This window comes from Maniola jurtina, chromosome 15 (genome assembly GCF_905333055.1).
Source record: "Maniola jurtina chromosome 15, ilManJurt1.1, whole genome shotgun sequence".
In the NCBI taxonomy this organism is placed as follows: Eukaryota; Metazoa; Arthropoda; class Insecta; order Lepidoptera; family Nymphalidae; genus Maniola; species Maniola jurtina.
In genome coordinates, this window is record NC_060043.1 from 6,043,706 (window position 1) to 6,060,726 (window position 17,021).

The 17,021-nt window shown below is 33.4% G+C and overlaps 3 protein-coding genes across 4 annotated transcripts in view; 2 read left to right on the forward strand and 1 right to left on the reverse strand.

The window, feature by feature from the left end:
* Nucleotides 1-7,145: 7,145 nt before the first annotated feature.
* On the reverse strand, nt 7,146-9,019 carry LOC123872493 (DNA-directed RNA polymerase II subunit Rpb4). Its single transcript, XM_045916798.1, has 3 exons — nt 8,688-9,019; nt 8,431-8,611; nt 7,146-7,382 (listed from the first exon to the last, which is right to left on the reverse strand). Exons 1-3 carry the CDS (start codon nt 8,746-8,748, stop codon nt 7,208-7,210), a joined length of 417 nt encoding a protein of 138 aa, XP_045772754.1. The 5' UTR covers nt 8,749-9,019; the 3' UTR covers nt 7,146-7,207.
* A 1,343-nt stretch (nt 9,020-10,362) lies between these two features.
* Nucleotides 10,363-12,385, forward strand: LOC123872491 (cyclin-dependent kinase 2-interacting protein-like). The gene is made up of 4 exons (XM_045916791.1): nt 10,363-10,586; nt 10,665-10,904; nt 11,523-11,681; nt 12,243-12,385. The coding sequence occupies exons 1-4, from the start codon at nt 10,529-10,531 to the stop codon at nt 12,371-12,373; spliced, it is 588 nt and encodes a 195-aa protein (XP_045772747.1). The 5' UTR covers nt 10,363-10,528; the 3' UTR covers nt 12,374-12,385.
* Nucleotides 12,386-16,465: 4,080 nt separating this feature from the next.
* The window catches only part of LOC123872489, a 77,466-nt gene continuing 76,910 nt past the window's right edge, over nt 16,466-17,021 (forward strand). Inside the window, exon 1 of one of the 2 annotated variants that reach the window (XM_045916785.1) lies at nt 16,466-16,833. In XM_045916785.1, coding sequence (XP_045772741.1) covers nt 16,804-16,833 — 30 coding nt within the window. In that variant the 5' untranslated portion in view covers nt 16,466-16,803. The remainder of the gene's footprint in view (nt 16,834-17,021) is intronic. The other variant, XM_045916787.1, reaches the window with a different exon arrangement.

Here is a 17,021-nt window from a genome sequence, read left to right on the forward strand (position 1 = left end):
TGGAGTTACTCTCACGCCTAACGCCGAAAGCCTATGTTTAATGCCAAGGAGTATAGAGACGTTGGTACGAAATTCGGTCCATGAGACTCCTAGCATCCACCTCCAGCACCACATCTCTAGAGCATCAATCTTCTTCTCGACTAGTGTAGGTTACATAATAGAAATACAGATTTTTACTGGGGTTTGATTGCAATTCTATCACTATTTGTTTAATTACAATCTTATAATTAAAAAACCTTAATATATGAAAACTCAAAGGTATCTTATAACATATAGAATCATAAAAAAAACTGATTTGAAGTATAAAATTAAAGATATAACAAAAATGAAGTCTGAACTTTTAAATGCAATTATCTCGCAATATTGTTTTTGTTGGTTAAACCCTTTTTACACTAATTACCCCCTTCATTTCTCGTCATGAAAGTTGAACCCGCCGCCTCGTGCGTTGCGGTGGCTCGCGCAAAAGTGCTCCATCAAATCATGCAGATGGAGAAGGGCTGTTAACTTTCGTGTTGCATTCTGTATTTTTTCAATTTTACCCTTTATTTTGTAAACCAATTTGTTTTTATCCTTATTGTAACTTTAACTTTACTAAATTGAGTGTTATAAATCAATCAACCCTTATCTGCTTGCACTACTGTTAGTTTGGTTAAAGTTTCATTTTTTTGGTCTTTGTTAATACCATAGATATATAATAATAATACTATTTACATAGTACTCTAGATGCGATTGACGATGTGTTTGTAAAGCAACTTGGTTGTCATTTTCACGCTGATAGCAGAAGTGAGCATACTCGGAACTAAAGTTAGTGATGAAACATCTGTCAACATAATATCAACATAAGGACCATTTGACAGAGTGCACTTTGACTTAGCTTTTTTCTTTTTTTTTTATTCACTATAGGCAAGCGCTTGACCACAATCACACCTGATGTAAAGTGATGATGTGGTCTAAGATGGGACGCGTTTACCTAGAAGGTGCCTATTCACTCTTGTTTTAAAGATACCCGGATTGTAATTGGTAGGAAACACAGATCGGGGAAGAGTATTCCTTAGCCATGCGTATGAGGAATGATGAGGCAAAACGTTTCGTGCGTGTAGATGGAATGTCGATGACATAAGGATGGAAACTCGCCCGACGTCTTGCGGTTCGGTGGTAAAATGGTGAAGGGGGAAGCTCTGACTTAAGATACTGTTAAAACGAGACAGCGTTATATCGCTGATATAAATCTGTTTCCTTTTAACTGAAACTTAAGTCTGACCAAAGTCAAAATACGCTCTATAGCTCTCAGTCTAAGTGTCAATTTTAGTTCCAGTAGCTTGGCGTGGCGCTTCGAATCGGCACAAAAAATATCTGTCCTTTTATGTGACAATACTATGTAAATAGTATTAAATTATATATCTTTGGTTAGTACTTATATTCACATTTTTTTTACACTTGTGTGTATCATCCTAACAATATTCTAACCTGCTTTATGTCTACACCTTTGAAAATGTCAAATACCCCTATTGTTAAAGTCGCCAGACATTGCTTTTGGTCACATTCGACCTGAATCATCATGCGTCACCCCCAAACCATTGTTCAAAGTAACGTTTAGAAAGGACATTAAACACAGATTGGACAATTGTACAGATTAAATCCATCCACTTTTGTAATAGACATGGAACATTTCAAAATACTACATTTCACAATATTAATATGTAATGAGAATGTACAGTTAAAGAGTTGAAACAAAAAGTTCTTGCGTATGTGTGAATGTGAATCGATAGTGTAATGCATAAAATAGTAACGCGTCGTGCCCTTATGCCCAGTCTCAACTGGGGCCATACTTAGCACCAAAATTTGACAGCTACAATGGATGATCGTAATTATTTTCGATTGAGTGTGAATTGAAAATTTAAATGACCCCTGACATGGGAAATGTATGGATTTGTTGACAAACCTGTCATCCTGTTATCTACAACTTTTCTTCTCCAACATCAGCCATGAGCTATCTACCAACTACTTGTTAAAACAAATCCAGTGACTATTTTGGCAGACCTACTTTTAATTGAGTTGAGTTCTTCTGGCTACTCTCATTTTTCGTACTCTACCTACTGAAGTTGACATTATCGCTACTTTTAAAATCATTGTCCTTTGGTTAATTTTTTTTTCTTCACATTCTTTCACAAGTGATTTTTCATGTAAAGTATTTTTTTTTAATTTTCGCACAACTATCGTTTGCTACATTAATTTAACTGTGAATTATGATCAAGATCAATAGAACTTAATATTTTCACTGTGCGATTCCATAACAAGAAACGGATAAAAATATATCTTGAGGCTATGCCGTTATTTCAACTAAATAGAATAGACCTAGAAGAGTTGAATATTAAACCTCAATATTGTTTAGTATTAAAATTTGAAAGAGAGTTTCATAACTAAGGGAGTAATGAGATTTTAGATTTTTAGTAAATTATTGTATTTGTCTCATCAAATCCAGTTAGAGAACATGTCAAACTATGTACTTCTAATAATACATAATTACTCCTAATGCTCTAATTTAAGAATTTGGAACTCATTTTGCTAGTACCGGGCCCCACTCTTCAATACATGACAATGTTAAGTGATACATTTAACACAATATGTATAATGTAACATTCAGTAAGTATAGGAAATACAACTTTTTTTGTTTTAATGACGTCACTATGGATAAATGTACTACTAAATAACTAAATTGCCATAATTTTAGTTATGTAAAGTTGTAGAAGTGACAAATGATTCATGATGTTGTAAGGTATTCAATTTTTTCATTTCTTCTCAACCCGGCCAAGGAAGAGCCTTTGTAATAGTTTCATTGTTTATAGTGTACATCAAAAACTTGAGATTAATATGAGCCTAAAGATGCAATCTTTCAATATTCATAGTAATAATTTGAAAATTGTATCCAAATAGGTATCAGTATAGGCATACTTCCTTCGGCGTTAAAACTCTTAGCCTAGTTTACTATTTTTCCTCCATTGGTATACACATTAAAAATGTTTTTGTTAGGTACATAACCTAATTAGTATGGCTCATGAGTGTAGGATTTTTCATAAATGAAATTAAATAACAATAATATTTACCAAAATAGTTCCGAAAACCGAAGTTTAAGTTATCCAAGGCTTCAAAAACGTGTATAGATCGTTTCAACGTATAGTTCCTATTTCGTTATGTTGGCTCTCCTGTCTGTCCAAGTCATTGGCACCATATTTGCATAAGAAGACACAGATTTTGTTTATTTTCATTTGATTTTCATGAATGAATGAAATGAAAATCAAATGAAAATAAACAAAATCTGCGTCTTCTCATGCCAATATTGTGTCAATGACCACCCGATGACTTAGACAGGGGAGCCAACATAACACCATAGGAACTAATCGTTGAAACGATCTATACAAACTAACTGGCTCAAAATGGTTAAGTATAACAATGTCTAAGTACTACAAAGTACGAATCAAATCATTAGAGACAATAATAAATTGTATATAAGTTTAATATCTATTTGAATACTTAAAATAATAGCAAAGAGCTAAGATCATATTAATATTTTTAAAACAAAAGATCATGGGCATCAATTTCTTTGGAGAGTTGGTGACACTAGTATTTTCATACTTATTCAGATAAACCAAAGTCGCTACCCAAGTTCAGTTAAATGCTAAGTACTATGACAGTTAGTTTGGATTTATTTTTAATTATTTTTCTGTTAGAGAAAGGTATTGACGTATTGAAACAACTAGAATGTATTGTATTAGATGCAGAATGACTGGATTACAATTTTGATCTCAAAATATTGTTTGTACATAAACTCATACTTATTACATACATACATATTAATGTAATACGAAAATAATAGCTTCAAGTATTAAATATTTGTTTCTACAATCAAATTATTAAGTTTCCGAGTGAACTGACATTTTTTTTATATTTGGTGATAAAGTTGGACCAAAATTCTCATGGGCCTGGTAATCGGAGATATGATGAAAGCAGTGGGCTCGAGATACGCTGTTTTTCTAATGAAGATAGCTTTAAATTATGGGATTTGACAAGAAATTGTGGAAGATAGACTGATTTTTTAAATCTTTACTCATGCTTTGGTACAGGTATCTTGACAATGATTATATTATAAATATATAAAAATATACTTACTCGAGCATGCGCGCCATTTTCCTTCAAGCCTGGTATTAGAAATGTGAACTTTATGCCACCTCATATAAGAATATTACCACACTATATGTAATAAATGAATGTTTTTGATTGTATATTAAGAGTATATATACAGAGTGTTGTTTACATTTTCTTGAGAAATGCGTGGGTCAGGTATCTGTACTGGGTGCAACGGATAGACACGGTACTCGTTTTATATCATTGGATAGGAAAGTATGGACCATGCCAATTGGATCTCTCATTTTGGCCAAAACGCATTTCTATCATCGAGACTGATAATGTAGAATGTTGAAAACATAGTTAGATCTGTTCTATTATTTTTTAAAGTTTTGTAAATTTCGACGGCGAATATATATTTTTTGGACGGCTCACCTTTGGAATATAGAGTATTTTAAATCTTGTCATTGCTCAAAACAAAATTTTTATTAGGAGCCACACTTATGATATGCCGAATTTCAAATGTAAACAGTGTGATTGTAAATTCCAAGTTAATGATATCTATATGTGTATTATAATTTTATATAATAATGTGTATCAATTATAATATTTAACAAATGAATGTGATATGTAAGTGAAAAGTCGTAGCTTGACAACTTTCGGCACTGATACATGAGTGTGTATCTGAAACTGCATAGCTCAGCACAAAGTAGAAAGTGGCCATGAGTTGTGAAGTGTTACCGAAGGTGCTGCCGGCTGCGGAGTGATTTATATGTGTAAGGTGAAGAAAGGTTTGCTCTGGCTTGTGGCAGGCAGATGTTCCAATATCTACCTTTTGGACTTGCGGTAACTTGATGGCAGTTTTTTTAAGTTTATCTGTATTTGTGACAATCAAAACCAATAAAAAGTTTTGATTATGTACAAATTAACCGTTTTTTTAAATAAAGTACATAATATGTATGTAGATTCTTAAAAATTATTCAGTAGTATTATAATAAAGCCAATAAAACTCATCTATGATTTCATGATCATTAGTAATAAATATTGTAATGATAATAGTAATATATGCTGCGCAAAAATAAGAAATTCATTTTAATATGGAATACAAAGCCGAGCCAGTATTTAAAAACCGGATTACTGTGTAGATTTCTCTCATAAGTGCAATATCTAGCTGTAATGTTGACAAATATTCTACCGAACCGTATACACGTCGGGAATCTGTGACTGTTTTGTTTCCTCCAAACAAACTTACATTTAGTTGCACACATATAAACAATTGTACAGTTTCTGTAATCGTCGTAAGCTTTATATTCGCATCGCTTCCTGTTAGCTTCCAGATGTTAATAGATACCCATACGAACCCAAATTATGCTTTACTAACATAATATGACTTACAATATTTAGATTTATGTCACAGGTCCAGGTTGTACTTTAGGATTTATCTCTCCCAATGTCGTTACCTATTTTAAGGTTTAGTAAGTTTAGGTGACCCGAAAACATTAGCTGTTAATAAATGTGTGCTATAACAACGGTACCCTTACCGATTAATTTTATGTAAGAATGTTCTATATAGAGTTGTTTCCACATTCCATTAATCCTATTCATCTATTAATATTGCAAGAGTCTGAGTTGTATAACGGAGAAGTATTAAATGGCTTGTAAACTTAGCCTAAACAAAATATTAGGTCCTCACCTCTAATCTAGTTTGTTGTTAGCAGGTAGTGAGAGTGACCGGTCTTGTTTAGGATGAATGTAGAAACTTTAGACTTCATCAAATACCTTTCCCAGTTTACTTCTTGCACTCTTGGAATACATTTGTAACCATATTCACAAGTGAAACAACTCTGTGTATAATAATTAATGTTTTTTAAAATACATAAAGATATTTTTGTATGTTCAGGGTAGGAGTGCGAGATGATGTTGTAACATAAAAATAAATTTGCTAGAACCTTAGATTTGATAGTTCTTTTATAGATGGTTAATATTATTTTAAAGTTTGCTTTTAGACGATTCATAAGTTTGTAATTTTTATTACTACGATATTAGATTAAATACTAACATAAAACTAAACCAAAAGTGCCCATTGAGATAAGTTTATAAATAAGCAAGCCTTTTGTTCAGCATTTTGTTAAAGAATAATGTTTAGGCGACTCTAAAATTAGTGATTAAGGAAATTATGGAAGGATTGTTGAGTTTTAGTTTTCTAAAATTGTTGAGGTTTATTGAAAAAGTTCTTTAATTTTTTTTACATGCAATGTTCAACAAAAGGCTTGTTTTTAGAGGCATTAATTAACATCAGTAATAATAGTATCGATTTTAAGTAATGATAAGAATGGTTTTATTATAGTTTTGTTTCAAAGAAGAAATTCTAATTACTATTTTTGTTTCCAATATTTTATCCCTTTTACCTGTTTTCATTGTAATGTATCTTGCTGTATTGCAGACATATCCAATATACAGACTGATTTAAAATACTCGTTTTTCATTTAATTTAATCATATTTCTCTATAGTAAAGTGGCTCGACAATACAAAAAGATTAACACCTGTATTCACAATCATACTATGAAGTCTCACAGAGCATCTGAAAGTGGTGTGGGTTCCACCAATCAGCCTATTAAATGACAAAATGCCACATCCATTTTCAATAACAGGAGCATAATCACAGGAGATCGAAGAGCTGGCAGCTACCTCCGACAAAGAATTAGTCTAGCCGTTCAAAAAGTACCACTGCCAGTATCTTCGGAACCTTGCCTAAAGGGACTCCTTTTAATATTTTAATTATTAAATTATATTTTTTAAGGGTTTTTAGTTTTAGGTTCATTGTCTTGAAATAGACCCCATATTTTATTTCAGCAAATAAATAAATTTACTGTGCTTTTGGATTACACTGAAAGACTTCATAGTAATGATTGTAAATATATGTTGTTAATAGAGAAATACTAAAATGTAACCAAAAAGTTTAATAGTTTTTGCTTGTTTGAATATTTTTTTTTTTAATTTGGGAAGTACACAATAAATTAAATATCCTCTTTAGTAAGATCATGTTATATTTTCCTTAATAAATATTATAGGTAGTATATTATATTAGTACTGGATACTACGTTTAGTCTGTATATCATCCAACAGTATCCTGAGCTCTTCGTCTTCAAATCTGCCTTCTAAAGAAGGAATCAATGCTTTGGCTTCCTCTGGTGTCTCTGGACATAAGTTGGCTAAACTTGCAATTTCAAATTTATGCAACTTTTTAGACTGTAGAAGGCTGAAAAAAAATATATCATGAACTGGTCTTGTTAACTAATTTTATCTTTTAATTATTATTAAATAACTCAAAATTTAAAAAAACCCTGACACAAAAACCTGTATAAGAAAACTAGAAAAGAGCTGATAACTTTCAAATGGCTGAACCAATTTTCTTCAATTGTAGCTAAGAACACTCGATCAAGCCACCTTTCAAACAGAAAAAACTAAATTAAAATTGGTTCATTCGTTTAGGAGCTACGATGCCACAGACAGATACACACGTCAAACTTATAACACCCCTCTTTTTGGGTGGGGGGGTTAATAAATTGTAATAATACAAATACACAATACAAACATAATGACAAATTAAGTTTATTCTCTATCTGTCTCTCTATACTTTTTATTTTCTATTCCCCAAAAATATTTATTCTATTTAATTTGTTACAGTTGTTTTAATATATTCACATTATGCTTATGTTCTATGTTAGTTTTAAAAATAATTGATTTTATAATTATTATTTTTCTTTAACTTTTGGATTTCAATTAAACTACACTTAATTCTTTTTTATAATTTTTATGATAGTGTTTTTTACATACACTTCAAGGAAATTTCTAAATAATTGTTTATATGTATATTGTATACAGATCAAAGATAGCGAAAATGGCAGTCTGATGCGAACCCAGAATATCCAGGTTCGAATTCTGCCGGTTTTGCAATTTTCGATATATTGTATTTAAAAAATTACACTTTATTCCTCATATTATGCAGTTATATGCATGTGAAAGTGGCATTACATTGTTGTAAAGCTAGCAAGCAGCACAAGACTGCATAAATCAACAACTCCATAATGATTGAAAGCAATTTGGCTAGCAATTGCCCATACAATTTGCAGGATAATTAGCACTGCCTCCCAGGGTTAGCTGATATCCAGGGCCCTTTAAATTCATTGGGATAGAAAATTGTAGTTTCATATTATTAAATAGATTTCTCACACTCAACTATTATAATTATATAGATACTAAACTGATTGCGGCAAGCCAAAACATCCCAAACAATATATACTCACTTTCTAATAGCAGTTATAGTTTCTTTGTTTTTAAACTTTTTGAACATGTTCGTATATGTTAGGGTCTTCATGAATACCTCTGAAAACTCTTGTTCTTCTTCGGCAGATTCGTTTTGTGCCTTTCTATGCTCTAACAACATATCAACTTCTGATATAAGTAAAGTTTCAGCATTTTCGAATTCTGGATATAAAATTAAATTTATTAAAATAAACAATATACAAACATAACCTCAATAAATGTTGCTTCACTTTAATACCTTTAGGAAACTGCAAATCTGCTGCATCTTCTTCCACGACGTCCTGAATCGGCCCAGACATTACAAATTGTAAGTAGCACACTTCTTTATCCCAAAAACCTAGTTAAATTTCAATGATTGATGAACTTAGAATTAATTCACTGTTACATTTATGTCATCAGCCTTCGTTGTGTGTAATCTTAAACGTATTTTAATATTCTATATAATACAGTTAAGTAATTATTCAAAAAAGGCAAAATAACATGTGTAAGATAACTTTATAAAATATGAATTCTCTATCATAATATTATTTCTATTTGGATCATGGAATGACCGTTTTTAATTTTTGACTGGTCGTACGGCTCTGGATTCTGGGTACTTTTGAGCTTTGATCTCATAGAGATATTGATCTATCTTTACAGTCCGACAACGCTCTTTTGGCACTTCAATGACATTGACAGAGGGGCGTAGTTATAGAACAAAGGCTGCCAGCAAATAAATTCTACTCAATTTTAGAGAATGTTTACCTGCTCAAATACTACATTTACGTAGTGCTAAAAATATAGTCAAAAGTTGCAGACACATTTATTCTGTATCTATTAACAGTAAATTACCCATTTTAGAGAATATGTTCGAAATGTAAATGTTGAAAACCGAGTAAGTTTTATCTAAGTTTAACTCAATGAGAAATTAAGAAAGTGGTCCTTGTTTCTACAGTGAGAAAGAATAATAAAAACCATTGATAGGCCATGAACTTGCAATTTATCATGTTTACCTGCTCAAATACTACATTTATGTAGTGCTAAAAATAGAGTCATAAGTTGCAGACACATTTATACTGTATCTGTTAACAGTAAATTGTGATGTTACAATTCATGCGGCATTTTTCTAATATTTAAAAAAAAGCAGTGAATTTCAGATTTTTTACTTAGCAACACCACATACAAGGGGACAGTGTAACATTCAGTGACTTTTCACAAGATTGCGGCGTTTCCGATTTAGGCTACGCGCCAAAAGATCCTTGTCGCACTGTACACAGAACAACTTACTACAGAGAGCTAAAATCCATTGATTAGTATAATATTATTATATCACCATGACAAACGAGAGAGAGAGCGATCGCTACAGCGACAGTGTGAAGATGGTGACAATCGCAATCATCTCTGATTGGCCGTCTCTCTGTCGCAGCCCTGGTCGCTATTTGTTATTGCTTCATTGCAGTAAAAAAAGTATAAATTCAGCCAATCACAATTCACAGCAATTGAGATTGTAATAATGAATGATGAATGTCAAAATATTTTCTAATTTCTTTTTTATTGAAAATATTACAATGAAACTTAAAGCTAGCGTAGTGTTTACATACTTTGATTTCTTTTCTTTTTTTTTTTCTCTCTCGTCTGGCTTTGCACTGATTAGCCAATGTCAAGTTTGTAGTTATTTGTAACAAGTTAAGGTAAGACCGCACTGGGCGGAACTGCGCTGCAGCGGAGCGACACGACACTATTTGGTGAAGTTCGGTATACCGCACTACTACCTACTAGACTACCCACTACCTTTAGAGCGCTTCCCAGTCAGTTCCACCAGCAATAAACACCAGTAGAACACAAAAACCGGCCACTTCTAAAAAAAAAAAAAACACTCCAAAAAGACACAACACGCGCGCCAGCAAACGCCACCACAGACGAAGTCCCCTCTTTGATTTCTTGACATATTTTTATTAATTAATCTCCAAGTGGTTTTGCTGGAATATTAATTATTTAGTTCAATTAAGTATAATATCAAAGTGATATTCATGCAAAGATTTTCGTACTGGTTTGTGTTGATTAGCCTCTATAGTAGGTTTAAAATATAATGTTATTATAATGTCAAAAACTCCATCTAAAAGTGCGCAAAATTTAAATTTCCACTTTAGTCCAAAGGGTAATCAATCATTTTTAGTATAATTCTTTATTAATACTTGCACAGGGTTTTACATGATATCTTAAATTATTGTTTCAGAAATTACCAGCCCAAACAAGGACAGTCCTGGTATATCGAAGACTGTTTACACTCATTTATCAAATCTCCATCGCCTCTTAAATGATTGGTCAAGTATTAGAGTTAAAGGGATACAAATATGCAAATCTTTAACGTCTTTGAAATTGCAAGAGTGTGAAGATGACTATTACCCACATCAAACTAAACCACTCACTGAAAGCTTAATGCAATCATTGGATGCTCTGAAAGATATAGTTGAAGGTTATTTTTTTCATATTATTAACAAATTGTTAATAACAATATTTGTGACCGGGATGCAGGCTGTCTCTGCACAAAAATACTAGAAGAAGATGCTCGCTACTTAAGCAACTTCATTCATGGGGATTTAGGTTTTTAAAAATTCCCTGGTAACTTTATGATTTTTTGGGATAAAAAATTTGCCTATCTATCCTTAAATTGCAAGCTGTCTCTCTAGTCTCTACCAAATTTCGTTAAAATCGGTTTAACAGATGGGCCATGAAAAGCTAGCAGACAGGCATATTTTCGCTAAGTTTTAAAAACTTACATGCGTTCCTTAAGTTTCTAGGCATGTCAGTGATTTGAGCTATATATTGACATGGCATGATGATTACATCATAGATATGTTACATTCATATTACATTACATTATGATACATAAAATTAATGCAAATGCACTCTTGCTGATTCATTTAAAGCAGAAGATACAAAACACATGAGAGTAGAAGAAATAGTGCTCTACAAATGTTACCTAAATGTGATAGCTTTAAGTCATCACTTTAGATGCATAAATATGTAACATTATCTATTTTGTTTTACATAATATAATATCATCAAGTGTATAAAAAATTAAATTTTACAGGAGCTGCAATAATAAACAATCAAATGCAGGCGTTAACTAAATTACAGTCAAATGAAGAACCTGTCATAAACACATGGTCAGTCTGTGAAATATCTGAAAACATTGACAAAGTATGTGACACATTACAAAAGGAGCTTAGATTAAAACAAGTCATAACAGGTACAATAAACAAGACAGTTTTATCTTAACATAAAATCCGGTCAAGTGTGAGTCAGACTCACACACAAAGGGTTCTGTACTGTACCATCATACAAGGTATACTTACTCGGAAGATTTTTTGATTTTTAGGGTTCCGTGCCTCAAATGGAAAAAGGGGCCCTTATAGGATTGTCTGTCTGTCTGTCCATCTGTCATTTCTGTCAAGAAAACCTATAATAGGGTGCTACCCATTGAGTTCATATGAATACCTCATATAGAATCATGAAATTTGACCAGTAGGCAGGTCTTAATGCACAAGTGAAGGAAAAAAATCCGAAAACTATGCTATGTCCTTATATGTGCCACCTTCCTGACTTTACCTCCATCCAGGCAAAGTAGATAGATAGATAGATAGATAGAAACTCTTTATTGCACACAAAAACACATATAAGGATAACAACACAGTAAGAAGAAAACAGAAAAAAACAATTGTGTGCAAAGGCGGCCTTATTGCTTGGAGCAATCTCTACCTCTCTAAGTAGTTTGTTGACTTAGCTAAAAAAAACTTTTTTTTTGTTTCAGAAAATATTGCACATTGCAGAGATGAAAATTTAATTGAAGTTTATGCTAGCGCTTGGGAATTCGAAGCCTACTTCAACATGGAGGCAAATTCTTATTTGTTTGCAGAAGTTGGTTTAGTAGGAATTACATAAATTTTCTTAATATCTATTGTTTTCTTTCATTTAATCCTAGTAAATTCTTAGGTACTTTTAGGCTGACATTTATAGAGTTCACTTTGACTTTGCTCAGATTTTAGACACTATTAAAACGGGACAGCATTATATCGCTGGCATAGATATGTCTCGTTTTAACTGAAACTTTTGTCTGAGCAAAATCAAAATATGCTAGATTTCAAAGTTAGATAACTAAAATCGGCCAAATACGAGTCTAGTCAGGCTCGCCCACCGAGTTGCTTGGAAAGAAAATGCGTTCGAACTAACAGGAAAAAAGTTTCCGCCATGTACTGACGTCTTAGCTAGAAATGTATGATTCAACATACCTACTTAATATTCCTACAAAATACATTCAAAATATACCTACTAACATAAGTATATTGAATCAAAATATATATTTCTACTAAGACGTCACAACATTGCGGAAACTTGTACCTTTTCTTCGGACGTATTATAAAATATACTCAAAACAATCTTAATCCATTTTATGTGGGACCACGAAACTAAGTTTGTAAAGAACTATTACTGATTTATACAAAATACGCTAGTAATTAATCTGCGTTTTGAAGCGAAACTTATCGCACATTGCGTGCTTGATCGCCAGCAAAAATGTCACCACCTGCACCGCCGAGGAATAAAACAAGAAAAAAAAAACGGTCGGACTCGCACACGAAGGGTTCCGTACCATCGTACAAGACTAGGTTTAATTTAGGTTTCCCTACCTCAAAAGGAACCCTTAGCGGATTATTTTGCTGTCTGTCTTTCATGTCTGTTAAAAAAACCTATTGGGTACCTACTTCCCGTTGCCCTAGCACCCTGGGCAGCCAGGTAGGTAGGTCTAAGGACAAAAAAAAAACTGGAAAGCATGAATTTGTGGTTGTTACATCACAAAAAAAATTAAAATGTATGAAGCAATGTCGCGGGCAAAGCCGTCATACGCTGTTGATATTTCCACGGACTCTGGATAATAGCTACCTAGGCTGTTTTGCGCCATTTTAAGTACCTAGGTAAGGTACTTATTCTTAATACCTAGTCGTATGTTTGATATATAGGTATTTGTAGGTAGGTAAGTAGGTTGAAGCTAAATAGGTTGGTAACATTTAATTAAAGCTGTACCCAACACCTCCCACTTCCTACCCACTTTCTCCATTTCGTTTCTTTTAACAGCTTTTTACGATGTAATTAGGGCCTTGAACTTCTATAGATGTGAGAGGCTACAGGGCATTGGTAGGTAGGTATGGTATAATAGGCAAGCTATGGGTAATGGACGCGGGGCAACAAGGTTGTATCCATAGCGACCTACACTAAAACACCATTATTTCATGTAGACAGCAACTTAAAATACCTGAGTACCTACTTAGGTAGATAGGGTAGTAGGTACTGTACTCATAAACATTTAAAAACAAAATAGTGCTTGGTATTTAAAAGGTCAATCGCTTAGCAACGCAAATCTTTAAATAGCCATAATCTGAGCCAGATCTAGGGCTCTAGATCTGAGCCTTAGGCCTCATTCATACGAGAGCTTTTTTAACGTCCGTTAAAAAAGCGTTCAAATAGAACAAATACATTCCCAAGTATCTGTTCACACGTCAACGCTTTTTTAACGCGCACTTTGCATTTTCAGCGCAACGCCGGGTTTTAACGCAACGCTTTTTGCGGATTAAGGCTGAATGTTCTGCTAAGTGCCGATTTCACGACGAGTGACGTCATTACACGTGTAGAGACAAAAAATATTTTTTAATTAAGTCGGTTTTATTTTTCTTTTGAATTTTTTTTATTTCACAATTTTTATTAACCCATATAATATGTTATGCCCAGTTAAAACCCTACTGTTTTTGAAAGATGTAACTAACTACCAGAGCTTGATGGATTTCTTGCATAGGTATGACCTACAGAATTACTGTACAACACTATTTAAATAGATGACGAAGTTTTATTTTCAAATTTTCAAAACATAAAAACTGTACTTAAGTAGGTAGGTAGGTACTTACCTAAAGTTAATGGAGTGTAAAATTGTAATAACCGTCATCTCATTAAGCCTTGCCTTGCCGGTTTTCCTTTTAAATTTAGGTCAATTTGTAATCCTCACGGGGCGAGCGAGGGTGCCTTTTTGATTTCCACCTATATTTATCACTTTTAAATGTACTTTTCACCATGTTATTAGATCTGAGATCCGAAAATATAATGAAATCAATAAAACTAAAACAGTTAAATACCTAAAAAATTACCTACGTAAGCACTATTTTTTTTTAAAGAATATTAGCCATGTTAAATGACTAATATTCCCCTTTCCTCTCCAACTAAGCGTCAGGCTTGTGCTAGGAGTAGGTACGACAATAGTGCAACGGGCGGGGTTTGAACCGTCGACCTTTCGGTTTTCAGTCCACTCCATTACCGGTTGAGCTATTGAGGCTCTGCAACTATACAACTTACTTGTACCTAATTGTTAAAAAAAAATACTTACAGGTAAGTAGGTAAAAGCTTGTGTTTGCTCACGCCTCTGCTCTGACCGCCGCTACACATTGTTTCTTACTTTAATGAACTAGAAAATACGTAGAGTTGCCTTTATGTGATTTTTTTTTACAACGTGATTTTATACTTGAGAAAATCCATCATTATATTCAACAATAAAAAATAATGATTATCTAGTTGGATTATTATGTCCCTACTTTAGAAGCTAGAAAAAAAAGAAATTATTTAGCTGATGACCGCGACTTCGTTCGCGTAGATGTAGGTTTTTTAAAAATCCTTTAGGAACGCTTTAATTTTCCGGGATAAAAAGTAGCCTATGTGCTAATCCAGGGTATAATCTATCTTCATTCTTAATTTCAGCCCAATCCGTTCAGTAGTTTTTGCGTGAAGGAGTAACAAACATACACACACACATAAACACAAACTTTCCCCTTTACAATATTAGTGTGATGTGAAGTGTGATAGTGTGATGTGATACCTTTACCTACCTGTCTAGAAATCTAGAAGGCAAAAGGAACTAGGTAGGTATACACTGACTATACGCATCCATCTATGTACCCATCATCAGCCTGTTTGCTCGCACATCTCAAATATGATAACCGTGACAGTTTTATTGTTTCTTAACCTTGCAAGAACTGGAACGTATGTAGAGTCATTCCTAAATTAATATTGTGGTTTGATTTTATTCTGTTGAAATAATATGATGTCGATTAATGGAAAGTAGGTATGTAAATGAAACTTAAGCCTGGGGAATTAGTGAGATAAATTATAATGTTATTTGCAAAATAATATTCTTGTATACCTATTCGTACCTTGTTCCTCTACAGAAATATTTCTTCAAAAGAACGTTAAGCTTTTGAAATGGTACCTAGCTTGTTTTATTAGATAGCTTGTGAATAGTGGTGTTCATAGGAATAAGTTAAATAATCAGTCAAATCATCCAATTTAACTATCGTTTATTTAAGTCTAGCAAAAGCATAACTTATGAGTCATAATGCTGTATCAAATACTGATGCAGCATATTTGTACTGCTGCAGCCGCATTTCATTTAATCGTATGGCATTTGACTGCAGCTGCAAAATGAGCAAAATATGAGGATCTGTATTTTTTTTTTTTCTATTAAGAATCGAACCTTGCCTCTATAATAGTTTCCATGTAGGCATATTCCCATGTAAGCTGTGATAGCCTAGTACATAGTTAGAACGTCCGCCTCCTAATCGGAGGTCGGGGGTTCGATCCCGGGCACGCACCACTAACTATTCAGTTAAGTGCGTTTTAAGCAATTGAATATCACTTGCTTTAACGGTGAAGGAAAACATCGTGAGGAAACCTGCATGCCTGAGAGTTCTCCATGTTCTCAAAGGTGTGTGAAGTCTGCCAATCCGCATTGGGCCAGCGTGGCAGACTATGGTCTAAACTCTAAACCCTTCTCATTCTGAGAGGAGACCCGTACTCAGTAGTGAGGCGGTAATGGGTTGAGGCATATTCCATCAAAATACCAAATCGTCTGTTATTTTTTAGATAAAAAAGAAGTAATTATCATTCTTCTCTTTGGTTTTTGCTATTCCTTTGCAGAGAGCAGCCTATATTTTCGGTTAGCGCTCTCGCCACATCATTTGTATACTGTTGACGTTACAAACTATACGAGGCTTTCTTATTACGGGATCGTGATATTCTGATTAACTTTGCAGCAGAGATGTAGCCGATTACCGCATTAGCCGACTAGTGCGGTAGTTTCGTAACTGTCCAAAATAATCGTGTATTGTTTTATGTAGTAAATTTTAGTTTCGTTGTATCGTATAATTATTTCGCAACATCTATGTAATAAGGTTAAAATCTATGTTATCATACTGTACACTCAAATTTGCACACGTTCAGCATTGAAAATCATATAGGTATCTACTAGGTAACTATGGCACATCTTCTAAGGAGCGCCTATGTACTTGGCGCTGGGAAGGACTCTGAAGGTAAGAATTTTGATTATTTAATTATTATACACTATACAGTCCTTTAACAGGTAGTTTTCTCATAAGGTACTACCTGTGTGTTGCCACTCTGTGACTTTACATTCAGTAATTTCATCTCATCACCTACCTACTCAATGTAGGTACACGATGTGTGTAAGTACATAAACTATGGGTCCGCCGCGATTTAC

What these genes read in the sequence shown, in the direction of transcription:
- LOC123872491 (XM_045916791.1), top strand. Translation starts at nt 10,529, where the DNA reads ATGTCAAAAACTCCATCTAAAAGTGCGCAAAATTTAAATTTCCACTTT. An exon ending in TTTCCACTTTAGTCCAAAGG is followed by an intron (nt 10,587 to 10,664) that starts GTAATCAATCAT and finishes TTATTGTTTCAG; the next exon opens with AAATTACCAGCCCAAACAAG. An exon ending in ATTAAAACAAGTCATAACAG is followed by an intron (nt 11,682 to 12,242) that starts GTACAATAAACA and finishes TTTTTGTTTCAG; the next exon opens with AAAATATTGCACATTGCAGA.
- LOC123872493 (XM_045916798.1), bottom strand. Translation starts at nt 8,748, where the DNA reads ATGTCTGGGCCGATTCAGGACGTCGTGGAAGAAGATGCAGCAGATTTG. An exon ending in AGATTTGCAGTTTCCTAAAG is followed by an intron (nt 8,612 to 8,687) that starts GTATTAAAGTGA and finishes TTTTATATCCAG; the next exon opens with AATTCGAAAATGCTGAAACT. An exon ending in ACTATAACTGCTATTAGAAA is followed by an intron (nt 7,383 to 8,430) that starts GTGAGTATATAT and finishes ATTTTTTTTCAG; the next exon opens with CCTTCTACAGTCTAAAAAGT.